The sequence below is a fragment of the Haliaeetus leucocephalus genome, unplaced genomic scaffold, assembly GCF_000737465.1.
Source record: "Haliaeetus leucocephalus isolate CR32 unplaced genomic scaffold, Haliaeetus_leucocephalus-4.0 Scaffold2, whole genome shotgun sequence".
Lineage (NCBI taxonomy): Eukaryota > Metazoa > Chordata > Aves > Accipitriformes > Accipitridae > Haliaeetus > Haliaeetus leucocephalus.
Window position 1 is genome coordinate 17,246,755 of NW_010972438.1, and position 25,526 is coordinate 17,272,280.

At 45.9% G+C, this 25,526-nt stretch overlaps 2 protein-coding genes across 2 annotated transcripts in view; one reads left to right on the plus strand and one right to left on the minus strand.

The window, feature by feature from the left end:
- The window catches only part of WDR82 (WD repeat domain 82), a 17,022-nt gene extending 3,792 nt beyond the window's left edge, over nucleotides 1–13,230 (plus strand). The window contains exons 2-9 of the mRNA XM_010573017.1: nucleotides 2,024–2,121; nucleotides 5,502–5,568; nucleotides 5,774–5,873; nucleotides 7,526–7,642; nucleotides 8,422–8,577; nucleotides 8,701–8,770; nucleotides 10,612–10,754; nucleotides 12,394–13,230. Of these exons, the coding sequence (XP_010571319.1) occupies nucleotides 2,024–2,121; nucleotides 5,502–5,568; nucleotides 5,774–5,873; nucleotides 7,526–7,642; nucleotides 8,422–8,577; nucleotides 8,701–8,770; nucleotides 10,612–10,754; nucleotides 12,394–12,423 (781 nt within the window). The 3' untranslated portion in view covers nucleotides 12,424–13,230. The remainder of the gene's footprint in view (nucleotides 1–2,023; nucleotides 2,122–5,501; nucleotides 5,569–5,773; nucleotides 5,874–7,525; nucleotides 7,643–8,421; nucleotides 8,578–8,700; nucleotides 8,771–10,611; nucleotides 10,755–12,393) is intronic.
- Nucleotides 13,231–16,820: 3,590 nt separating this feature from the next.
- Nucleotides 16,821–24,194, minus strand: PPM1M (protein phosphatase, Mg2+/Mn2+ dependent, 1M). Its single transcript, XM_010573027.1, has 9 exons — nucleotides 24,135–24,194; nucleotides 23,286–23,540; nucleotides 22,655–22,767; nucleotides 21,996–22,080; nucleotides 21,549–21,667; nucleotides 21,046–21,109; nucleotides 19,988–20,095; nucleotides 19,544–19,692; nucleotides 16,821–18,113 (listed from the first exon to the last, which is right to left on the minus strand). The coding sequence occupies exons 2-9, from the start codon at nucleotides 23,397–23,399 to the stop codon at nucleotides 17,969–17,971; spliced, it is 897 nt and encodes a 298-aa protein (XP_010571329.1). The 5' UTR covers nucleotides 23,400–23,540; nucleotides 24,135–24,194; the 3' UTR covers nucleotides 16,821–17,968.
- Nucleotides 24,195–25,526: the final 1,332 nt, after the last annotated feature.

The window sequence follows — 25,526 nt, forward strand, 5'->3', positions numbered from 1 at the left end:
GGTGTTGGGTTGATGGTTGGACTCGATCTTAAAGGTCTTTTCCAACCTAAACGATTCTATGGTTCTGTGATTCTATAGCAGATTTGACTGTGATCTCATAAAGCATTTTTCTTTGATATTGCTTGATTTGCAAGTGGGCTGGATGAATTAACCTTAAACTTGGAATTATGTTTAGTGATTGTGATTTGTTTAAAAAATATGTGAAACAGTTCTCTTGTTTGTGTTTTTAAATAGTTGATTGGGAACAGGTGCTCTGTCTTGTGTGAAGTGAGATGCTTCTGCTTGTATCAGCTTACATGAAAACTTCACCTTTCTTAAAATGCAGAATTAATTTCTTTCCTTCTTTGTGGTAAATGTGCTTTTGTCCATCTGTCAATCTGTATTGTCTCTGTGTATGTTATTTGGTCTGTATTCATTTATTCTGAATAGAGCTTGTAAGCTTTAAACTGGTCATAGATAAGGAAGAGCCAGACTAGGCGTGAGAGTCTTAGTATGTTTTGAAGTTGGTGGGGTATTTTTGTTGTTTTTTTTTTCCCCCCCAATTTGGTCAATAGCATAGCTGAGGTAACTACAGAGAGCAGTATGGGGAGGTATATCAGGCATAATCTTACAGAATTTTTGTGTCTAAAGTTACATTTGATGTGTTGTTTTCAGTTTGTAGCATGTTTGCACCTGAAAATTGATTTAAAAATCTACTGGAGGAATTGAGGAAGAATCTGTTGAGATTTGGTCTAAGTGGTACGGATGGTGTATGAGTTTTAATTACACTTGCTGTATTGCCTTTCAGTTAGTGGAAGCTTGTCCCCAGCAAGTTCATTTCAAGTCAAAGCCCTATGGCTTCTGCTGTTTGAGAATTAATCTTTAAGAATGAATGTCTATTTGTTCTGGTATGAAAAGCCTTGACCTTGTGCCCTTGTTTGGGTGTGTCAATATGAAAACAAGGAAAAAGTTGAGCATTTTAGAAATACCTTGTCTGTGGGTGTAGTCTGATAAACTTCTTTTGGCAGTAGTATTGGTTTAAACCGCTCCTACTGTTTGTTTCCATTCCCATGCTGTTGTCTTTGGTTTGTGTTGGTAAAATATTTTGTGGGCCTGTGTAATAACCAGAGTTATGAATTTCTGGATTAAAAATAACTCCTGGAAGAGACTGTATTATTTCTGGTGTTAATTGGTGCCCCTGCTGGTTGACTGCCCAGCTTTGAAACCTCTGTGCTACCTCAGCTGAGGAAGAAAGGGGAAGGAGGGTGGTGAAGACCTTGCACTGCTTAAACAGGCATTGCTGCTGCAAGATGTGCCTATTAACCAGCTACTTCTAAGTTTACTTTGCACTTTAAATTTCTAGTACTGCAGTACATCACTTGCTTACCAGACCCCTAAAAATCCAGTTCTGTATGTTGTCTTCACTCTCACTAGAATGTCTTTAATTCTGCAAATGTTATATTTGAGTTTCATGCTTTAATTAAGATTGGATAGGAGTATAATTCTCCAGTAGTTTGAGAGTCCCTGTGATACCATTGCTTTTATAGACAACTGTTATATATATGTGTTTGTGTTAATACCGAGAAGCCCTAGTCTGAATGAGACACCCTGTTCTGGGTTTTGAAGTAACAGAACAAAAAGGCAAATTATTCTCAATCTAAAATAAGCAGCAGATTAATTAGAGATTTGGATGGGCAAGGGAATGAGGAGGCAGTGCTGCTTGACATTAAAGGCTTGTTATGCTAGCTCCTCGTATTCTTTTTACAGTAGACATCATGGGAAAAAGAATTTTTCGAGGAGACAAATAAGTGCATTTTGCAGCTGTTACAGGGAACTCCTCAAGCCTAGGGGTGGTCTTGGAGAAAGCACCAAGGTGCTTGTTTGAAAATCAAATACAAAAGCTTTTCTTTCTTTGTATAAAAACATCTGACTACTTGAAACAATCTTGTAATATCTCAATGAAAACAGGCCTTGTTAATGTGTTGAGTTTCAGTTTGAGCTTTTTGTTGCAGTGAGTGCAATTATTTCTGCTTCCTTCTGACAGACCAAAGAGAACGCTGTACAGTAAGAAGTATGGAGTGGACCTCATCAGGTACACACATGCTGCCAACACTGTTGTGTACAGCTCCAATAAAATAGATGGTAAGTGATCCACTGGAGTTGAGCATATTTAATCTCCTTACACTTAAAACTACATGTCTGGATAAATAGCTCTAAAGAGCTGGGAAAAAATTATAGCAACTTTTTAGTGATAAACGTGCTGTCAGAGATAGGGGAATGACTGTTCGGCTCTAATGCACAACTTGGTGATATTCCCTCAAGTATGCTGATGTGAGTTTTGTTCACTGCTGCAACAACTAATACAATAATAACATTGTTAGTGTGATAAAAGCTGGGTCCTTGATTCTGCTGTTCACTTTGCTGTTTGATACCAATGCTGTCAGTCAGCGTCTGGGCCTTAATTTCTTACATGTGAAATGAGGTAGAAGGAGCATGTGGCCAGAAGGTGGGCTGAAAGCAATAGCTCGCTCTGGTACACACACAAGTCAACTGCAAAGGAAGGGAATGTTTTTCCATTCTCTATATGCAGCAAGGAGGGCAGGAAGTTCAGGTAACTCAGCAGATAACCAGCCAAGCCTGGAGGAGGTCACAGAACTCTTCTGAGATTAGCTTTGCTTCTGTTAATCTGTTTTTTCCATGTAATGGACAGAGCACCCATTTTCATGCCATTTCTCCGCAGCCAGTGTCTGTGATAGCCACAGTCTGTAAATCAGTGACATTGAAGGGCTTCTAGAGCTTCATGGCAGGCTCTCTATTAATGTATTTGAGTTTAATTTACAATTCAGATATAAGAACTGGCACAGATAGGTACGTTAGCTGTTTCCAACCTTAGGAAGAATTAGTGTTCATTTCAAATTTTGTCAGTTTTGTTTGTTGTAGTCAGTGTCTGAGAGTTTTTCAGTGAACAAGTCTCTTAGCACAGCACTTTATAAATGGGTTTTAACATTGTATTTGTAAACTCATAATAATTTCTGGAATAGTGGTTTTGGTTTGGTTTTTCCTTTGCAGAGATGGAGCTTGACAGTAGAGATACTGGTGCCTTGTGCATGTGCTAGGTTACTTAAGGAATTTAAAAGAGTATGAATTTAGAGCAGATGGAAGTTAAGAGTTAGGAAGCTGGGTTAAACTAGAACAAGCTGGGCCTGAAACTAGAGGAGCAAGGAAGTTTCCAACGGAATTGGATTTAATGGTATAAAAGGATTAAAAGTGTGACGGAAAGCACTTTTCTTTTTAGTCTGTTTCACAGCCTACTTTTTTTTTATTATTACTTATGTCACGTTTCTGACTTGGCTGTTATTTAATTTACAGTTAATTAACAATTAACAATTTAATGAAGCATTTTTAATGCCATTTTTAGTTGTGAGTTTTTGTTTATAAGCACTGGTAAGCCTTTGAGGAACCAAAACTTAAGAGCCTTCATCCTGCAGGGTAGTGTTATGATAAATACTTGATTAGAAGAAAAGAAAAAGATAGAATGTGAAAGTATGTGTTGCTGTTCTTAACCGTAAGCCTAATAAAACCAGTGTTGTGTTGTCTGTAGGGGTCCAGATACTCTGTAGTCCCTAATACATGCAGTCTTGGGCAAGGTGCATTGTATTTAACCTGTTACGCAGTTACCAGGAGGGAAAATTAACCCAGGAACGTGTTATAGGAGTGCTGATGCTTGCTCCCAAGCATTTTATATGTTGGAATTGCTGCCAATCCACTTCTGAAGATTTCTTCAAGACCTTTGAACCTAGTTCCTCTTGCCTGATTCCAGGCTGAGGTAGTAGTTTGTACAGTTTGAGGGTCTATGATACCACCCGGTACAGGAGATAACTGTACAGGCCACTGCCTTGCCTGGGACAGAGCACTGCCAACAAAAAGGATCGCAAAGGATCACAGTTCCCCAGTGCTTTCTCTTTAGCAAAGGAAGATGAAATTCTGCATGGATACTTTGGAAATCAGGTAATGACAGCTCTTGCAGGAAAAACTAGAGGTGCGTCGTAACAGCATGCTTGAAGCATATTGCTTCTAGCCATGATGGGATGTGACACTGGTGGTGGGGATTTCTGTTTTGGATAGTCAGCCCAGGTCACTTAGAGCCTTTCAGAATGGTGTGTCACCAGCATCATGTTTTCAGGTTGATCAGTCAGCTTTAGTTTTCTTGTCAAATACCGGAGGGAGGTCTAGAAATCTCATCTCAGCCTGATGTGAAACCTCAGGGAAAAATGGTAACTTGATCATTTTTTCCCAGAAACTAAATTTTGCTGAATGAGCCTTTCAAAAAGCTGTGAACACAGTAGCCCTATGAGTGTTAAAATGCTCTATGCATATTGCATCCTGTTGGCTCTTGTTCTTCTGAGTCAAAAGTAAAAATGTCCTTTTCCCTCAGTTTATCTTTAGAGCCTCAGCCAGAAGGACATGTTACAGCTGTATGGAATCTTTTGGCACTGTATGGTGCAGGTGCATAATGCCAATCTCTTCCATCCAGCAATAGCTTAAACTAGTGTCCTCTAACTAGTGTGAGAAGGGATTTTGCTGATGCTGCTTTCAGATACCAGAGGTTTAACTTGTGTTCTTCACATTTCATTGCTCAGATGGATCTGCACTTAAAGATTAAAAAGTGGCTTCTGTGCCTTAATAATTGCTTCCTCTTAAAAGGATTTCTTTTAATCTTGGGAGGAAGTCTCAACAGCATCTTCCAAAATTCTGGGCTACTCTTGGTATGTTCATCTATACTCAGAATAAAATTAGCGCTTGAGAAATGTGGTGGTGCTGCAGTGATTTATTCAATATATTTTTAAGATTGCTTAAAGTGGGCTAAGCTTTAGATTACTCCTCTGTCCTCCTCTTAAAGCTTAGCTGCTCTAAGTGCAGAGAATGTGTGAAGCTGATGATTGTCAGATAAAAAAAAAAGAAGAGAGATTTGCTACTTTTTAATGGTCTTGTCCTGGCTTTGAAGTTCATGTTTTTATCTTCTCTTTGGCTAAATGCTAGAATTTGCACATTTCCTATGCTTATTGTTTAGTTGGAGACTTATTTGCTGACATGTATGTAGGTAAGACAGCAAGATTCATGCTGTATAGCAAAAAAAAGTGGTAGTATCAACTTTGTAAATTTGATACTCTCAATTTTGTGACAATGATGGAATAAAACCTACTGGTACTTAAATTTTAGCAGCTTTGAAATTAACTTGCATAAATCACATGACAGTTTGCCTTCAAGTTGTAATATGACTTCATACTGTGGGAAGTATCTTTTCCTGGTGTGTGATTTCCAGTTCTGCCTTGGAAACCAAGTTATTTTATGTCGGTTTCTAACTTGATTCTGTTTCAAAGTCTGACTTGAAATCAAATGACCAGACTTACTCACTGTGGCAAGATTGCTGTTGTTGTGGGGAGCAAGTTTACTGCGTGACCACTTTTAGATAACATTGGGTTCATGGTATAATAAAGCTTATGATTTGTTTATGTTTTCAGATACAATCCGATACCTCTCCCTGCATGACAACAAATACATCCGGTATTTTCCAGGGCATACAAAAAGGTAAGATGTGGCTTGGACACAGTACAGGAGAAATTGAAGTAATGATTGTAAATGAGCTTGAGTTATGTTACACTCGATTCACTCTGGTTTTCGCTTTGTAGAACTGTTAATGGCGATTACGAGCTTGTACACAACTGTTGGGGTAGGCGTTGCTCCATTCACTTCTTCTATGTGTCTCTGATGCATGCGGTCTTCTGTGTTGCAGAGTGGTTGCTCTTTCAATGTCTCCAGTGGATGATACATTTATTTCTGGATCCCTTGATAAAACTATTCGACTTTGGGATCTCCGTTCTCCAAATTGTCAGGTAGGATATCAAATTCATGTGCATAGTGTGTTGCATTTTCAGTTAGAAGGATGAAAAATGGATGTGTGCTTGTTATAAAACAAAAACACTGCCAGAAATGTATGCTGCTGATTTAGTGTTGACATCTTCCTGGAATGCTGAAGGAGCCTCGATCGCAAATCTCTGTGAAAATGTATGTCGCGTTGTGTAACACCACTCGCTTTCACCTATGTCTCTGCTGGAGAGGCGCTGGGAAGAGCAAGAAGTAACACCCAGAGCTGATGAAACAAGAGTGGTGTCATCACTTTGTTCAGGTTGCTACCCCATGTAGAGAGTGTTCTCTTAGCTGGCATCTCTCTTGGGTGGGGAATGCATCTTATCTGAGTGTTTATGGTGTGTGTTTAAAATTGATGCCTTGATGCAATTAAATTTGGTGAAGAAGCTGATGATCTAAAGTAACACAGCAGCTACATGGTCTACCCCCTCCTTGCATCACCTTTATTGTTCATCAGACCTGTTTGTGAGCAAATTTAACTTTCTAGCAAGGCAAAACCCTATTTGTCTTTATTTTGCTGGAATACTTTACTTTTTTTTAGTGGAAGCAGGCTTTGTGTAGGCTGAGAAAAGTACCAGAGCTGGCAGCAGGGGCAGGAATGAAAGACTAAGAGTAGTATCTCCACCTTTTATTTGTGATGAGCTGTTTTGTCCCTATAATCTGGACACGTAGTGTTCTCTCATATTTTCCTATCTCATTGGGACCCTTTTGCTTATGAGAGAGGGCTCTTTACTTAGTCCAGATGGTGTAACTGTAAATGCAAAAGGAAGAAAAGGTTACATTTCCTACAGAATGGTTTTATCTGTCTTAAAACCAAGCTTTTTCTGACAAGAAATGTTAATTTTGCCTTTCTCCAGGAACATGCCTTTAATGCCAATGTGTAAGTTTCCCTTGGGATGAATCTCAATCTCGGAGTCGCTACAGATGACATAGGGTTGTAAATTCAGTAGTAATTCTGAGATTTATGCTAGTGCCTGAAGTTGTAAGAATGGTAAAACTAGGACTTGTAACTGGAAGCTGCATCCAGCAAAGGTTGGGAAACAGGTTGAGAAAGTGCTACTTGTAATTTTTAATTTGTCCATGAGATGGCAGCCGTAGTGCCTAGAAATATTACTGGGAAACCCTGAATATTGGCTCGCTTACTGAGAGAGCACAGGGAAAACTGACATAAATTGGAAGGAAGAGAGAAGTAGTAAAATCTCTAGACTGCTCTAGAGAAGAATGGTATTTCAGAAATGCAGAAACTTCTTAAATGCATGGTTGATTTAATCAAAGATGGGTTCTTATTTATGTGCATACAGTTACATAAAGACATCTGGCTAACATGCACAGACCTGCCAGTCAGGATACAGTGGATGACAGCTCAAATGAGGTCTTGATTTGTTGTAATGTAAACTTTGTCATTGCAGCAAACTGGAAGCTCCATATGATGACCTGAAGTAGTCAGAGTTGCTTTTGAGAAGCTGAGTCCTGAACCTTCGTAAAACCTCAATATTTACAATTGAAATTCAGTTGTTCTGCCCGTAGGCCGCTGTCGTGCTCATAGCAGGCTCAAAGGGTGGTGGTAGAAATGTGAGCATCAGTTTCGCAAAATAATTCTGACTTCTTCGTTTTCTAGGGTTTAATGCATCTCCAGGGGAAGCCCGTGTGTTCTTTTGACCCAGAAGGGTTGATTTTTGCTGCTGGAGTAAATTCTGAAATGGTGAAGCTTTACGATCTCCGTTCTTTTGACAAGGTGAGCTACCCTAACTTCACTTCTTACACTTTTTAGCTTGCAAGAAGTAGTCTAAACTCAGTGCTCAGAGGCTGGATTTCTTTACCCCAGCTTACTAGCTGGGGTGCCTACTTGGCACCTAGACAGTTTTCAGTAAGTACACATCTCACAGACAGAAAGGGATACATGCTGTCACCAAATTCCGAAATCCACTCTTGAACCAGTGTTAAAGTTTACTTCTGCTAACTGTAACCTGTTCCAAACTCCTGTTCAGGCTTTTTGTTGTTGTTGGGTTTTGGTGTTTTGTGGGTTTTTTTTCTTGCTGCTTATTCTGGAAGAACACTGGCAAAGGTGGAGCCAGGATTGTCAGAAGGTAATTGGGTGGCCAGCTGAACTGGCTAAGCACTGAGCATAGTTAGTTCCATGGTTTTCAAAAGTCAGATGACAATAATACTGTCTCAAGCTCTTTCTCTAAATTCAGTTAGCAGCCCTGTTTGAAAACTTCATTGTACCTTAAATTCATTTCTGCTGTTGAATGTGGTAGAGTATGGGACTGTTTGTTATTGAAATGCCGTACTGTGGCTCTTTTTTGCTATGGAAACTGTGGATTCATACTTCTTTGAAACTTACACATGCAGTGACATGTTTTTGCCATGATGCTTTCCTTTGGTATCTTAGGACTAAAGATTTTCTTTTGAAAAACCTTAAACTTTTTCCTGAGCTAAGGTTAAAAGCAGACTCTTATTAGCAGCAATGCATAGGGTCTACATCGTATTTCCCTTTTTGTTTTTTCTTTCAAGGGCCCATTTGCTACCTTTAAGATGCAGTATGATAGAACATGTGAGTGGACAGGCCTGAAGTTCAGTAATGATGGCAAACTCATCCTCATATCAACTAATGGAGGGTTCATTCGACTAATTGATGCCTTTAAAGGAGCTATCCTGCATACGTTTGGGGTGAGCATGTTGCCTGTGTTACTTACTTGAAAGTTGGTGTTAGTTTTGAGAGCACATACCCTTTGGTTGTGAGATTACTGTGGACACACTCTCTACTACATACTCTCCTGTTTTGTGCCATAGGGTTATAACAATAGTAAGGCTGTCACACTGGAGGCATCATTCACACCAGACTCTCAGTTCATCATGATAGGTAAGATAATTATTCTTGGAAAGAATTTCAGTGCTCTGAAATTAGGTGTATTATGTAGGACTAAAGTTGTGTCTGTTGGGAAGCAAAATGTATTTAGATAACACAACGCAGCTGTAAGCTTTCTTTGCATTGACAGTTTTCTGTTTTGTTAGTTTACTCAGCATTTTCTAGACCGAAATATAAATGAGCCTGCAAGACTTTTATTTTTTCCTTTATATATGAATGCTAGTCCAGAAAAGAAACCAGCAAACTGTTGTAATGTGTGGAGACCTGTCATATAATTTATGTCAATGATCCTCACCCTGTGGCTGGATGTGCTCATGTGCTGCCTCAAAGTGTTTTGCGGCTGTATGTTGTGACCTGCCCTCCATTGCCTGATGAGCAAGGCACCTGTCTGTGCTTGGGTGATTGGTCTTGTAGCCTGGTGTGTTTGTACAGCTCTCAGGGACATTCCTGCACTGGTGATGTGCTGGAGCAGCTGCATTTTGTTTGTGTGGCTCTTGTAAACCCCCATGTCTGTGGAACAAGCTCTGCTTAAGCCTTGATAGAAGCAGCAGGCATCAGCCTGATGGCTCCCAGCATATGATTCCTCTGGCCCAGGCCCCCTTCCTCACCCCCTGCAGAAGGGACTCTTGAGTGAAGTGGGTTGCAAAAAGCAGTTGCAACTGCTGTAGAGCCTGGTGCTGCAGGTTGGGGACCCCAAGGTAAGCACTTCAGTCACTCTGCTACACTCTGCTGCCCAACAGGACCTGTGAACACAAGTCAGATGCATCTGTGTGGTGCTGCCCTCTCCTAGCACTTTGGGTTTTTTTGTTCTTATTTATATGGCTGGTACATCAAATATGTTTAACTTCGTGGTACCTGGTATCCGGATCCTCATTTTTCCTGGATGAGTGATGGTCTTGGCAAAACTTTCTTTTTTGTTCTGGCTGAGAACTTCCTGATTTCAGAGAAGGGAGGTGGGGTTCTTTGTTTAGTCTGTCTCTGGAGAGCATGTTATTGCATGTATTTACCTTCTTGTGCCCTTCTAATTGAAAACTATACTGGAAGAAGTTCCAAAACACTTATTTCTGTTCAGTTTTTACATATGGTTAAGTTGTAACTTGGGCTTCTTAATTTTTCTTCCCTGAAAGGCTATATATACAGATACACAAGCAGAAGAAACTTCCTTGCATTTTTATTAGGAATCCTATTTAAATGAGACTAAAGCAGAATTGAATCACAAAAATGTTCAGTGTCCAGCCTTAGACTTTGCAAATTGCCATTTTGAAGTGAAAAACCTGTCCTGTTATAGCAATGTGGAGAGTCGACATCTCCAGTGAAGCCTCTGGTATTTGGCATAGTGCATTGAAATCTGGTTACCTTCAATGGTAAAGGCTTTGATTTGATTCTATGCCTACCAAGTGAAATATTTACCTCCTTCTGTGCCTGAACTGAGAACTTGTGTGAACAATGACTCTTACACTCAGCTTTTGACCTCTCACACATAGGTGCAAGTTGGCAAGGGTCTTTCTTCCTTAGTTGGATGGTGTCAGCTCTCCTTTTCTACTGGGTGACCACAGTTGTTAGCCTCTTTGCCAGAATAATATTGCGCTGTGTTGCATAGTTGAGTCTCTGCAGTGCAAAGATATAAACCTGCTGTTTGGGTACAGGTGTGTAAACTCTAATGATGTTTTGTAAATACTCTAGTGATAGATACTTTGAGAATTTTTAAGGTTAAGCTATGAAGACAAGGCATGCTTGTTCCTACAGTTCTCTGACAGAAAAGGCTAGGTTCTTCATTTTCTCTGCTGGCCTCTCCAATGTATCTTGTGTATCTTCTTTTCCACTCCTGCCTGCAGGTTCAGAGGATGGGAAGATTCATGTTTGGAATGGGGAAAGTGGGATGAAGGTGGCTGTGCTGGATGGGAAACACACAGGTCCTATAACCTGTCTGCAATTCAATCCAAAATTCATGACTTTTGCTAGTGCATGTTCCAATATGGTAAGGAAAGTGTTTTAAGTTCCTCCTAGCTCAATGAGCTACTGACTCTTTTAGAAATTAGTCTGAGAAGGCTCATTGCCACTGATGGATAATTCCTTGGGCTTTGGTGAGAGCCAGGCCCCTGTCTATTATGCCTTAATTGTGCCTTACCTGGCAGGTAGATATGTGGGGCAGCACACTTGGCAAGCCAGTGTTTGAACACACACGTGAAAGCAGAGCAGTGAGTGAATGCATGTGCAGAAATACAAGTTCTTTAGGTTACTGTACATGGCGGTATTTTCAGTTTGTTAAGACTGGCTTGCTCTGGAGAATGTGTAATGCAAACCAAACCAGCTGTGTTGGGTTGACCCTGGCTGGATGCCAGGTGCCTACCAAAGCTGCTCTATCCAGCCCCATCAGCTGGACAGGGGAGAGAAAATACAATGAAAGGCTTGTGGGTCAAGATAAGGACACGGAGAGATCACTTACTAATTACTGTCATGGGCAAAACAAACTCAACTTGGGAAAAATTAACTTAATTTATTACCAGTCAAATCAGAGTAGGGTAGTAAGAAATAAAACCAAATCTTAAAACACCTTCCCCCCACCACTCCCTTCTTCCCAGTCACAACTTCACTCCCGATTTTCTCTACCTCCTTCCCTCAGCGGCACGGGGAATGGGGGTTATGGTCAGTTCATCACACGTTGTCTCAGCTGCTCCTTCCTTTGCAGGGGGAGGACTCCTCACACTCTTCCCCTGCTCCAGCTTGGGGTCCCTCCCATGAGGGACAGTCCTCCATGAATTTCTCCAACGTGGGTCCTTCCCACGGGCAGCAGTTCTTCATGAACTGCTCCAGTTTGAGTCCCTTCCATGGCATGCAGTCCTTGGGGAGCACATTGCTTCAGCGTGGGTCCCCCGTGGGGTCACAAGTCCTGCCAGAAAAACCTGCTCCAACATGGGCTCCTCTCTCCATGGGGCCACAGGTCCTGCCAGGAGCCTGCTCCAGCATGGGCTTCCCCATGAGGTCACAGCCTCCTTCGGGCATCCACCTGCTCCGGCGTGGGGTCCTCCACAGGCTGCAGGTGGAGAACTGCTCCACTGTGGACCCCCATAGGCTGCAGGGGGACAGCCTGCCTTGCCATGGTCTTCACCATGAGCTGCAGGGGAATCTCTGCTCCAGCACCTGGAGCACCTCCTCCCCCTCCTTCTTCACTGACCTGGGGGTCTGCAGGATTTTTTTTCTCTCACATATTCTCACTCTGGCTACAGTTTCTGTTGTGCAGCAACTTTTTTCCCCTTCTTAAATATGTTATCCCAGAAGCACTACCATTGTCGCTGATGGGCTCGGCCTTGGCCAGTGGCGGGTCTGTCTTGGAGCCAGCTGGCATTGGCTCTATCAGACATGGGGGAAGCTTCTAGCAGCTTCTCACAGAAGCCACCCCTGTAGCCCCCCCACTACCAAAACCTTGCCATGCAAACCCAATACACCAGTGTAAGCAAGGATTGTAACCTTAAACTGCTAGGAGGATGTTGCTGCCTCTTTGGTAATCTCTGCCTGTGTGCTTATAGAAGGTAGCAGTGATCAGCTCCTACAGTGTGCTGTAGGAGAGATTTGTGTTCTGCTCTGTAAAAAAATGTTTTCTCTTTCCTCTTTTGTAGGCCTTCTGGTTGCCAACTATTGACGACTAATTCCTACGCTGCAGCTGCTGTCAGACGACTTCCATACTGCTAACAGCAGCACATCATTGCAAGCATAGTATTGGAATTGCCTAGGTCTCCTAGACTGCATTCCTGTTCCTGCATATGTTTCCATATGTCTTACCTTTATTTGCTGCATTCCTTTGCGAGGACTCCTCCACTTGGCCTCCTAGCATGTTCAGAAGCGGCATGCTACACGTTCTTATCTTCCAGTCCATGCCCGGCAGGCTTCAGCTGAAGTTGGAACTGACACAGTATTATTTCTAAGAGCAATGAAGCCTGTTTTATTTACAAAATGTTTGTGGCATTTTTTTAAGCTGTAATTGTGTGTTTTCCTTCTGTAAGTGCACAAGGCTATTGATATTTCAAGGTGGAACGTGCAGTTCCTTCCCTTAAGTGCACGTTTTTCACATCTGGGATCTCTGGTTTCACTGCAGTCCACAGATGCAAAGTTACTTCTGTGCCAAATGTGAACACTGACAGTTTTCAACTTAAACAGCAGATGCTGGATTCTCTTGCAGTGGAACACGCACCGAAAGAGTGGGTGACTAAATCTACATGATACACCCTGTCATCCTTTTTTTGGCGATGTAGTGTGCAACAAACCATACAGGTTTTGTCCACTGCCAGAGCTTGGCGAAGCCTCCCTGCTGTTTGCTGTGCCAGCATCCTGGAGGGTGCAGACAGTACTGATGAGGTCCGGTCAGTGTCCTAAGCAATAAAGGAGTCTGTCAGCAGGAAGATGGAGAAACCAAACTGAGACTGAAAGCACAGCCTGCCTGTGTATCTTATGTATCATCTTGGCTGATCTTAATTGTAAATATCATGGGGGGGAGGGCAGTGGGAATGGGCCATATTTTTTTACTTCTAGATATTAAAGAATATGATGTGGGCCAGTATTGTGGGGTGTCTAGGCTGTTTACCTTCACCAATGCAGTTTTCCCCTCGTTTGTAAATAAGCTCCATTAAATTCTCCCCACACCAGGCTTAGACCTGTATCCCTTTGTCGATAAAACTGACATGCAGTTAGCTCACCATGCATTTTGTTACAGGTCCTGCAGGTTTTCAGTGATAGCCCCGAAAGAGTGACACTTCCTTTGTCAGATGATGTCTTCAGAACTGAATTTTAAAAATCTTACATGTGACCATGCTGACTGTGCTTTGCTGTGGCCCTGCTCCAAGGAATGCCCCTGCAAAGAGACAGGAGGGATGTGCCCTCCCTGGTCCAGAGAGCCTTGTGGGCAAGTGGTACAGAAAGGCTGGCAAGCTGGTCTTCAAGCCTGGTTCCAGGTTTTTTTTCCTGAAACACTGCATTGATCAAATGCATCCACCAGCAGGCTGGGACAGGCTTGGCATAAAAGTGGTGTTCGTTGTATTACTGCCTTTCCAAACATACTTGGTTTTATGTGCTGGGTCACAGCTTGGAAAGTTGATTCTTTCCCTCGCCTGTCATGTGTGCTTCCCCTTTCCTAAATGTAAAGTGCTGGTAAGGTAAGGTGACAAGCACAGTAGTGGGCATGTTCTCTCTGCTCTCAAGTACCAGTCCATACAGGAGAACCATGCTCAAGCATTTTACCTTAGGTCAGTTGTCTCGATGTTCCCCTATTACAGCAAAGTTAGTCTCAAGTGTGGAGCCCTGTATGTAATTCACATCATGTCTCCCTGGAAAAGTAAATTGGCTTGTAGAACAGTTGCTTCTGTTTTGCTTTTCCTTGTCCTTTTTTTTTTTTTTTCTTTCCCCACAGCCCTTGTCAGTGAAATGTGCTGTGCCAAGAGCTGGGGATGGCAAATGAGCATTTCTCTGCTGCTGGCTCCTTTACAGTAGCAGCGCATGCCTGGGACAGTTGGCGGAGGACTGCCAGCATGAGGCAGTCTGATAAACTTTGAGTCTGGATTGATGCTGTGGTTGAAGCTTCTCCTTAGGCTCTGCGGCTTGCCTTTGCTGATGCTACCACACAAGGAGCCATTTCTAATGGCACAGGGCAGTGATGTGAGTTTGCCGTCCTCCAGACTGGAAGAGGGAAGGGAACAGCGGACTGATGCTTTCAGTCTTGCCAAATGGGCCCGCTGTTGGAGATGCAGATGAGAGATTCATACTATTACACCAGCATCCCTCTTCCCGTACTGTCCCACCATCACCTATAAATGCCCAGCACGAAGGGAGATGGTTATCTCAGTCCTCACAGTTGACTAGCTTTCCACAGCCACCTCTTCAACTCAGTATTGTTGCATTTCAGGCTGCTTGGTGCTATTTTACCTTCGTTGGTGTTTCCATAAGCAGCTGTATTTTGCAGTGGTTTGTAATGTACAAGTATTTGGGGTTTGTAGTGCATTTTAACAGTTAAACTTCAGCATTCAGTAGCAAATAATCTTTCAGGGTTTTACCAAGTCTGTTGCCTGAGGAAGTGAACAGATAGCCTCCAGCCATTTTTCTTACTACTTTTCACAGGGAAGCATTTCGGAGTCTTTTATTCTAAAAATGCTCTTTGCTAATGTGGTTTGAGCACTTGTCTAAAGATTTGTTCAGCTTGCAGTGTTGTAAAACATTGTGCGTTGCAGCATGAAATGTTTAAGAAGAGGACCAAAGGACCAATCTAGACGGACATATACACTAAGAACACCAGTGGCTTTCTGGAGTGAAGATAAATTTACAGGTTTGTGCACAACACAGCACTAATGCTCAGTTCAAAATTAAAGCTAAATGCCTTCCCAGGGCTGATTGCCACCCACACAGGCAAATACATCTTTCTTGGTTGATGTAGCACTGAGTGTTTTCCATCTGCTTTTAAAAGAGGGAAATGTACCAAGTATTGTCAAGGAACTTGAGTATCATGTGTTTCTAGAAGGTTAGACAGGAAAGGTGAATAAAGCTTTTAGCTTCCAGCTTCTATGTGCTTTTCTAAAAGTTTCAGGACTGCAATTCCTGTGCTCTTCGGGGCAGCCAGCTAATGAGAAACAGACCTCATTAAAAACAGCACTCCCAGGTCTAACAGAGTGTCCAACTTTATGTAAAGCCAAGCAGGAAACAGCATTCCTGCTCCAAATTTGACATTTAAAAGATGAGTGTCCCTCCCCCCCTTGTTCTTTGGTATGAAGTAAAGACTTCTTCAAAACAAGGGGGAAGTGAGACTCAGCAGCTCACCTCTAAATAGTGGTGGTGGCTGAGCACATCTGCTTGGCCTGTAGGAGATTTGGGGTGTAATTCCCTTCTCCAAGTTAGTCTTTGAGAGAGATTTTTTTTTTTTTTTTTAATTGAGGCTCCCAAGTCCTTGGTTGATGTCCCAACCCCTGCTCTGGGGGACACAGGAGCAATTGAGTGAACAAATCTGGAAGCAGCAGTGTATCTTTTCCAATGCCTTGACTGTATTTGCACTTTAAGAGATTTCACGAGGGGCTAGGATCCTGGTGAGCCTTTTGGAAACTGGTCTCTTTGGTTGTGAGCCGGTATGGGGAGTTTGACTCCTAGGTGGTATCTGCCAGATGAGTGTAAATACATAAAGTCAAATTATGCTTTGTCACAAAATACTACGTATGTGGAGAATTCAATGTTGTGCCTGTACTAATAAATATTTTGTAGAGAGATCACAGAGTGCTGTAAATTCTGCATTTGTCTGGTGTGATACAACTTGCTGGTTTCTTAGAGGGGGAATGGGAAAATCATCCATGTTTTTTAAAAGCCCCTTTGTTTTGGAAAGTCAGAAGCTTTATAGTGGAAGTTGTGATGCTCTGAAGCTATCCCTACATAAATTGCCCATTTTAAGAGGTTTTTCTTGCCTAGGAATGTATCAGGATAGGGATGCACTCTTGTGACAGCTACTTGTTGAGGGTATGGTGCCCTAGGTAGAGGGGTGTTCACAGAAGCCTGTGGTCTGGATAGAAGAGCCAGGCCCCTTCTCAGCAGGAAGGTGGGGAAATAGCTTGTTGGTTTGGAGTAACAGGACACTTCGATCATTACAGTCGCTGTATATATAGCATTACAGCTGCTGTAGGGGGGACGGCAGCCAGCATCAAGTTAACATGGGTAAAACCCACATGTGCATTGTTTTCAGGTTAAAACCAAGATGGGGGAAAAGCAAAGCTGGAGAGAAATGTTTTTGTGTTCTATCCCTTGCTTAAACCATGAGCAGATAGCTGAGAAGGCTGCCTCATTCCTGGGTCCAGGCCTCCCACTGCACGTTATCTTTTAACACTTAGCCCTCTGGGTAGTACTGCTAAGGGAATACTTCTAGTGACAAACTGGTTTTTGGCAAAGACAAATCCAAAGCAAAAACGCTTCTGTGGTTTTCTAAGGCTGTTTTTCTCCATCTCAGGTCTGTGTAAAACCTCTGATAGGAGTAAAACTGCAGTAAGATGCATGAAAAAAAATATTATTTGGACTTTAATCCTTGTAGAACTTAAAACAGATGCTGGGGTTTGTCTACTTCACTTGGGAATCTTGCAGTTTGTGTAATGAATATTGAAAACCAAAGTGGAGACTCGGGGAGATAGGAAGCTTGTCCAGACCTGAATTTGCCTGGCTAATGAACAGGTTGAGAAGCACATCCTCAGAGTTTAAGGCACAATGCTGTTTGGCACGTCTGCTGTGCTGCTGTTCCTGTTGTAATGAGTGTAATAAGTGCTTGAGACTCAGCACTGTAGACAAATTTGAACAAACCAGTTTTATTTTACTTGGAGCTCTTCTACTAAATCAGCTGATGTACTTAAACACTTTGGTTCTCATCAGTGCTACTGCTACAAAAACAGCTTTGCTGTCAGAAATTACCTGAATGAATAGAAAAAGTGTTAGCGAGTGTTGTGGACTAAGATTTGTTAGAAATTTGTATGTTGCGTTGCATTACATACCAATATACTTAAATACTCTTAAATAATAGTAAGGCGTATATCTTTACAGAGGAGGCTCCTGTACACCAATGTGTAGTTTCACCTGCTAACATTGTTTTGAGGTGGTGCTGCCTACAAATGGCAACTTCTGGGCTACTGCTTCAGTGTTTGCATTACACAGGCATGGCCATGCCTAATGCTGTCTTAGCAGCAGCTCGCGGGTTTTCAGTACATCTCGTGTTACAGCAAATGGATATGAGGGACGCTTTAGCTTATGCATCCAGTTTTACACGTTCAAGTCTGATTAAAAGCCAGCTCTTGAGACTGGTTGGATCTCAATTGATCCTCATTCTTCAGTATTAAAAAGGGAGAGGGGTCACTAGAAATGTGGATTTGAGTCTCGCTGTACTGCAAAGATCTTAGAAATAGTACCCTTCAGCTTGTGTGGCCCCCTTTGTAATTTCTCCTTAGCCCAACAATGAGAAAGGAGTAAGGGGAATGATTTGTTGCCCATTGTTCTTCTCTTGCATGTTCTTAAGGAGCTAATGTTCTTGTTGATCTTCTGCATAAGTGCTGGCTGTGTGCTTTCAGATTGCACTGCAGATGGTTCTGCTGGAATAGAGTGTACATGCAAGCAGAAATCCATCAGTCTCAGGTTGATGCTGAATAGCACCATGGCAGGGTGACACAGAGATCCTGTGTGTCATGCTAACAGTCAGTCCTCATCCCTGTTGTGTAGTGGGATGACAAATACAGAGATGTCATCGTAGGATGCCTCATGGCCGTCATCCAGCATCCACTGGTGGGCTCTCTTCTTTCCCCTTGCTCTGCATACCAAGCACTTGGCCAGTTCTGAAAATCTGCGTGTGGAAAAAATGCAAGGTTTGGGTTAACGTAGCACTATTCCCTTAAGAACAATGTTAGGATGTGGCTTTATGTTGTCAAAATAGTAGGTTTTTGTGGTGGGTTGACCCTGGCTGAATGCCAGGTGCCCACCAAAGCCGTTCTATCACTCCCCCCATCCTCAGCTGGACAGGGGAGAGAAAATATAACAAAGGGCTTGTGGGTCGAGATAAGGACAGGAGAGCTCAGTCACCAATTACTATCATGGGCAAAACAGACTCAACTTGGGGAAAATTAACTTAATTTATTGCCAATCAACCAGAGCAGGGTAATGAGAAATAAAACCAAATCTCAAAACACCTTCCCTCCATCCTTCCCTTCTTCCCGGGCACAACTTCACTCCTGGATTCTCTACCTACCCTCCGCAGCAGCACAGGGGGATGGGGAATGGGGGTTTACAGTCAGTTCATCACATGTTATTTCTGCCACTTCATCCTCCTCAGGGGGAGGACTCCTCACACTCTTCCCCTGCTCCAGCGTGGGGTCCCTCCCACGGGAGACAGTCCTCCACGAACTTCTCCAACGTGGGTCCTTCCCATGGGCCACAGTTCTTCACAAACTGCTCCAGCGTGGGTCCCATCCATGGCGTGGAGTCCTTCAGGAGCACGCTGCTCCAGTGTGGGTCTCTCGTGGGGTCACAAGTCCTGCCAGAAAACCTGCTCCAATGTGGGCTCCTCTCTCCACAGATCCGCAGGTCCTGCCAGGAGCCTGTTCCAGCGCGGGCTTCCCACGGGGTCACAGCCTCCTTCGGGCACCCACCTGCTCTGGCGTGGGGTCCTCCACAGGCTGCAGGTGGAGATCTGCTCCACCGTGGACCTCCCTGGGCTGCAGGGGGACAGCCTGCCTCACCATGGTCTTCCCCACGGGCTGCAGGGGAATCTCTGCTCTGGGGCCTGGAGCATCTCCTCCCCCTCTTTCCTCACTGACCTGGGGGTCTGCAGGGTTGTTTCTTCATGTTCTCACTCCTCTCTCTGGCTGCCATTTCTGTGCCCCCTGCAACTTTTTTCCCTTCTTAAAAACGTTATCCCAGAGGCGCTACCACTGTCGCTGAATGCCTTGGCTGGCAACAGGTCCGTCTTAGAGCCAGCTGGTATTGGCTCTGCCAGACACACGGGAAGCTTCCTGCAGCTTCTCACAGAAGCCACCCCTGTAACCGCCCCCCCCCGCCACTACCACAACCTTGCCACACAAGGCCATTACAGTTTTTTTAAGCCATCAGCTTTATCATTGTTTCTTTAGGATGGGGAAAGATTAGGAGGCAGTTTCCAGAGTCACAGAAAAGAGTGCTTGGTAATGCTGGAGCTGACTGAGAAGCAGAGTGATCTCAGCCTGTTTTTGGTCTGACCAGGTTCTTTGGAAGGGAAAACGACAGCTAAGCTGTTATTACCTGTGAGGATCTGTCCCGTTTTCTGCAAGGAAGCTCCTGACCATATGAGCCACCTCTTTGTTGCACAGAACATCCCAAAGGCCATCGGTTGCCATGATGAGGACATCATCTTCCTTAATGTCATGCAGAGCAAAGTCAAATACATTCACCTGGAAAGCACAGAAGTAAATCAGTGACAATTCCTGCAATGTGCTGGAGGGGTCAGGGAGATGACTCTTCCTGAGAGATGACAAAGTGGGACCAGGGTGCTTTGAATCTTTTACATCCCCTTGCTGCTATGCTTCTAGATTCTTCTGTCTTGGGGATCCTCTGGGCAGCATGCAGAGAGATGGGGGATGGAAAAAGGACATGGCTAAGACCTGCCAGGTCTGTAAAAGGTGGGTGCTACAGAGGAGGAGCAGCATGTTTAATTCCACCCTGAAATTCCCATGTGCCGTGACTGACCTTGGGAATGCAGGAGAGGAAAGGTTTGACTTCAATGTTGGTGTCGATGACTTTGAGTTGATGATCCCCCAGACCTCGAGAGACTGCCAGAGTCCCCAGCAAGCGAGCCTGGCCCCATACAAAGCAAAACAGTATTGAAACATAAGAACGTGGCACCTTTCAAGGCTAATGTGTGCCTTGTCCTGACTGATCTATGTTGCCTTTAGGACCCTTCTCCAAGCACCACTCCCAACAGCCCCTGGAGACTTCAGAGATGGATGGGTGATCAGAATTGATGGCCTGATGTGAGCATGGAGACAGCCTGCATATGGATGTCTCCTGGTGGCCCATGGTGTGCTCTGGAGTTACTACCTGTACTTTGGGTAATGCAACAGACCTCAGGATGCCCGTGGTGGTATCTGCTCTTGATTTGGGGTGGCGAAGAAGAAAACTGGGTTGGTTTGGGGGTGGGGAAAGGGGTCCTTTCTCCTGGCAAAGGAGCTTCTGCACCAACTCCTTGCAAAGGGGGTGGCATGTGGGTTGTAGTGCTGGGGGTGGTGACAGGGCTTTCTGCTTGATGCCAGCAGGCAGATGCTGGATGTGTGCAGTCATTGCTTCTCCCTGCCTCCTCCTTCCCTCTCCCCACTCCTTTTCTCAGCCTGTCCTTGAGGAAGAGGGTTTGTGGGAAAGGCGCTAGTTAGAGCTGAAGGAGACAGTCCAAAGTAGGACCTGATGAAATAAGTTCTCATCTGAAATGAGTTCTTGTGTGCAAGGGGAGATGAGGAAAGGGCAGGCTGGCTCAGGGCTGCTGTCTGCTCTGCTAGCAGGTACTCTGGAGGAAGGTGCATCTTCTGCTCCAGAGGGCTCTAGTTTACACTAACCAGGCAGCATGGTGTTAATGAAGGGACCTGCTGTACTGGGGCTATGGGACTGTGCCATGCTGGAGAGCCCCAGAGCACTGGGTGCTCCACAGCCCCAGTCTGCTCTAGTGTCCCGGAGCATGACCGTGAGTGACAGGGACACAGAGGACCCCCAGCAGACTTGCCTCTGCCTTCCCAGTGCGTAAAGCATTAAGCTACCTGCTTCCCGTGACCATGGACAAGAGGATACTTGAGGTCGGCTTTCTCCACCGTCTTGTATCCCCTAGAACAGAGAATTCACTATTGATTTGGGATTTGTCTGACTTGATGGTACAACCCAGCCAGAGTGTTACGACTGTGATTCAACCCTTGTGGTGCCCCCATGCACAGGCAGCTGACTGAGGAAGGGGCAAGGTGACTTGCTGAAGCAGATGCGCTGAAGATGACCCCTCGCTGAATGCCGAGGGTTTCTCCTTCTTCCCTTCCTCCCCAGCTTGTACCTGCACCAGGCTGGGACTCCCTGCACCAGTCCCACCTCACAGGATCCCAGAAAGACCATCTCAACTATTCCCTAACTGCCCTGCCAGGGCCCCAGTCCTTCAGTCGGGGAGAGGCTGCTCACAGCATCCTTCACTCACCCCTTCTCCCTTCACCTCCCCATCACTATGAGCAGGTAAAGATGCCCTGTGCCGCAGCCTTATCCTCAGGCAGAAAGGACTCACCAGCCCTCCATGAAGTAATCCCGGTACAGGACTTTCTGGCCCACGTCATCTCCCTTCAACCTCCGTGGAAACTCAAAGCGTGTGAACTCACCGTCCAGGAGCTTGGGGAAAAGAAAAGCCTGGAGGAGGGAACGAAGGCATGAGGATGGACAGGTTCTGCTTCAGTGGAGTAGGGCACCAAAACTGCTTCTGCCTTGGGACTGGCACTCCCAGCAGCAGAATGGAGAACAGAATTGGGAAAGCACATCCCAAGGAGGACATGAGCATCTCCCATACTAAAGGCTGTTGGTTGAATCTTGACCCCAGCCCTCCTTGGCTAGTGCCAGATGACATTCTGGCCACACAGTGGCCTTCGAGGAGAGCTGGTGGTCCTCTTGCCAGAAGCCCTCTCTGACCCAGTGGGATGCTTGCAGCTGGATTGTCTGATGCACCGAAGGAGTCACTCACCAAGTGCTGGATTCGCTGCCTCTCTGTCTCAGGTGTGAACTCGCAGCTCATGGGCACAACGTTGTCCTTCAGAACAAGAATTGCCCTACAAGGGAAAAGAGGCAAAGAGCTGAGCCGTGTCTGTCTCTGCAGTCCTACTCTTACTGAGGCTAGACCCAGGGTCAGCCAGGTGTGGGACTGGGGGTAACCAGCGGCAGAGCAATGCCAGAGAATAGCCCTGCACTCAGAAACGTTTAAAAATGCGGGTGTATTTTAAATAACGCCATTGCAATTGCACTGTTGCAGCAGAGAACTGAGCTTGCCTGGTTTGACAATGGTAGAGCTCACTGCTAGAGGCATGGTGGGCCAAGGCTAGATGAGGAAGCTCTTGAGAATACCTTGAAATCACCTTCCACTTTTTAAACACCTGCCAGGTGGAGCTTACTACTGCACTACCACTCCAATGCTGCCCTGTGGCTGGGCAGCATCAGTCCCTTGAAATCCCAAAACCCTTCTAGGAGGGATGAGAGCACCCGTCCTTCCAACAGGTCCTGTGGCAGGCAGGAGGGAAATGGCTGAGCTGCACATTTACCTTCTGTAGGATTAAATAAGATGCTGGAAACCTTGCTCATCTCCCAGGTCTCATCCCCCAGCAACTTCCTCCTTTTATTATGGCTCACCTGCTGTCCCCAGCATTAGCCACATACAGCTTTCCCTGGAAATAAAGGGCAGCTAGAGCAGTGCAGCCTCCTGTCTGGTTCGTAGCTTCCATCTCCTGGCCGATGACTTCATCCTGTTGGTTTAAACAAGTCTGGAGAGTGACATGAGCCAGGCTGCTGCTTTCTGCAGCTGCCTCGTGCCTCCCAGCAGAAATCCAGAACCACAGCTGATTGCAGATGTGCCACAGGAAACCAGCAAGGCGCAAGACAACATTGTTTCGGTACAGCCAACAAAGCTGTTGCTACTGGACGAAGGACCGCTTTAAGAGTGTGATTGGGGGATCTCAAATTTGTACATGCTGTACGAGCGTGACAGTACCTATGGTCTAGCCCTAAAGAAATGTATCCCCGGGTGCAGTTTAGCAGAGATGCTGTAGCTTTGCTCTGGGTCACCACTGCCGATGTGCAATAGATCTGAGGCAGATCTTAGGGAGCTGACTCAGCGCGGTCTCAGCACGCCTAAAGGTCTCGCTGAATGTTCCTGCCTGCTCGATGAGCTGCAGAACTGCAGACCTTGCCCACCCTGGGCAGTGGGGAGGTACAGACTGACCGCTTGGGGCAGCAGGAGTGGTGCCCTGCACGAGGTACTCACGCATTCCTGGAAGGCGTTCTCCAGTGCTCCCACCACCAGGTCTTCTGCATGGATGTGCTTCTCCTCCACGAACTGGGGGTCACTGTCGCAAACGCAGCGTCCGCTGAGATGCATGGGGGGACGGGCCTCTGTGATGCCTCCCACAACCTCCTCCAGCTTCTGCTTGATGCAGTAGTGCAAATAGTTGGAGGCAATGATGGCAGCTTCTGGGCCACCGTGGCCGTCAAACAGTGCCCAGTAGTAACCAGTCAGAAACTGCAGTGAGGAACAGGGACAAGACAGCAAAGAAGAGCAGGAAGACAAGGGCTGGAGAGTTCATACAGATAGCAAGCTCGCAGCCAGGACATCACTGTACGTGTTTTGCCTGGCTTTTCCACTCTAGCTACCCTTCCCTGCCACCAGTTAATCTCCTGTGCAGTTCACACTCATGTGCTGATCATGTGCTGCTTTGCCAGACCTGTCATCTGAGCTCTGAGCAGCTGGATTTGCAGCCACCCACCATCACGCATTATTCCTCTGTGTTTTAGGGGAGATGGGGCCATTTTACAAGAGGCAAGGCAGAGCTGCTCCCAGGTGAGAGCATTCCATGTGCCTGGTTCACGCTGCTGTCTCCGAGCAATGACAACACATACTGGCCCTTGAGAACAGTAAAGGAAAGGTGAGGGAACCAAGTAAAGGGCTTGGACGACCTCAAATGCCACAAGCCATGGAAGTAGAAATGGCATGTACAGGCAGAGCTGGGTGTTTGCTGGCCAGACATAGGGTACACGGGTCCCCTAAATGCATCCAAGGAAGGGTTTCAGCACATGGCTGTGTAGGACTGATGGGGCAACCCCGTGTTTCCTGTACCTGGGCCCTTGGGTGCAGACCAGGGCTGGCAGCAGGGTGAGCACAGCCTGCCCGTGGGCTATACCTGCGTGGAGCACAGGATCAGCCATTCCTCGTCCTCCTCCAGGCCTGGCTCTCTCCTCCGGATGGAGATCTGACAGCAGGCTGCCTGGTCCTCGTTGAACTCCGACTTCTCGGCGTTGATAACCCTGGGGGTGCAAACGCTCTAGGTAAGATGTGTGGATGCACTGCACCTTGCCTGCTCCCAGCCAGCTGTGCTGGGTACTCTGCAGCCAAGGCAAATGGCTGCGCCTTGCCCCTTCCTTCCAGCCCCACGCTCCCTTTTCAAACTCGAGGGTCTCTTTGCTGGGGACCTAAATAACAAGTCCTTTATGCACAGCAGGGAAAAGCTTGGTCAGGGACAAACGAGTGGTTTTGGAGCACCCTGACCTCAGGAAAACCCTTGTCAGCAGCCCACGCTGTGCTATTTCCTTGGTGACACAGTGAATTGCAAAACCACCATCATTTTTCCTTCCAGCCGTGCTAATGTTTGTCCCTCGATGGGAGTTTGCTCTCCTTGCACAGCTCCTCTCTCAACACTGCGCCATCCCACGACCACAGGGTCATGCTGTGGCCTGGCCAGGACGTGGGGACAGCTCCTGGCTGGAGTCATTCTGCCTGATCCATCCCCTCCACCCTTAAAAACGGCAAACCCAGAGATTTCTAAAAATTGATCTTCCCCCTCCCTTTGTTTTAAAGGTGCTCTGCTAGGAGCAAGGGGATAGATGCCCGGTGCTGCTCGCCCCCGGAAACCAGCCCCTGCCCCAAACCTCCTCCCTGCAAGGGAGGTCTTTCTGCCTGCCGCTGCTCAGCACAGCAGCCCCATGGAAGAGCCCTGCCTGACCAGCTCGCTGCAACCAGGGTGCAGAGCAGTGGACGGGTGACACCCCAGCGGTAAAATTATGGCGTAAACTCCATTGCATTAGGGGACGAGATACCTGAGCTGACCTGATTCTGCTCTCGGGGCTGCCACTTGTCACAAGCGACGGTGACCCGCTCTGCAGCTGGCAGGGTGCAGGCAGCTAAATGCAGGCAGGGAGGGGGGCAGGTGTGTCCCACGCTGCTGCCAGCCACCGATAAGGAGGCAGAAGGGCCGCGGAAAACATGCTGCCACATCGAACCTCACGCTGCTGCCGCGTCGGGAGGAGGAAGCTGCTCCCCTCCTCGCAGGCAGAGGCGGGCGGGAGGGGGGGGGCGATTTCTGCCAGTGAGCCCTCCTTCTCCAGGGGAGAGGGCTGAAGCTCCGTGCTTGGGGCTGCAGGCGAGGGCAGCAGCGTGGGGCAGTGGGGAGAAGAAGTGGGGTGCGTTCACCCCCCCCTCCGTGGCAGGTCCCCAGGAGCCCCCTGACCCCAG

Bases quoted from the DNA above. Each gene is read 5' to 3' on its own strand.
- PPM1M (XM_010573027.1), bottom strand. From the start codon at position 23,399: ATGCATCTCAGCGGACGCTGCGTTTGCGACAGTGACCCCCAGTTCGTG. The intron at 21,668-21,995 runs GTGAGTGACTCC...TCCCTCCTCCAG, and splicing joins GGCAGCGAATCCAGCACTTG to GCTTTTCTTTTCCCCAAGCT. The intron at 19,693-19,987 runs GTCAGTCACGGC...TGTGCTTTCCAG, and splicing joins TCCTCTCCTGCATTCCCAAG to GTGAATGTATTTGACTTTGC.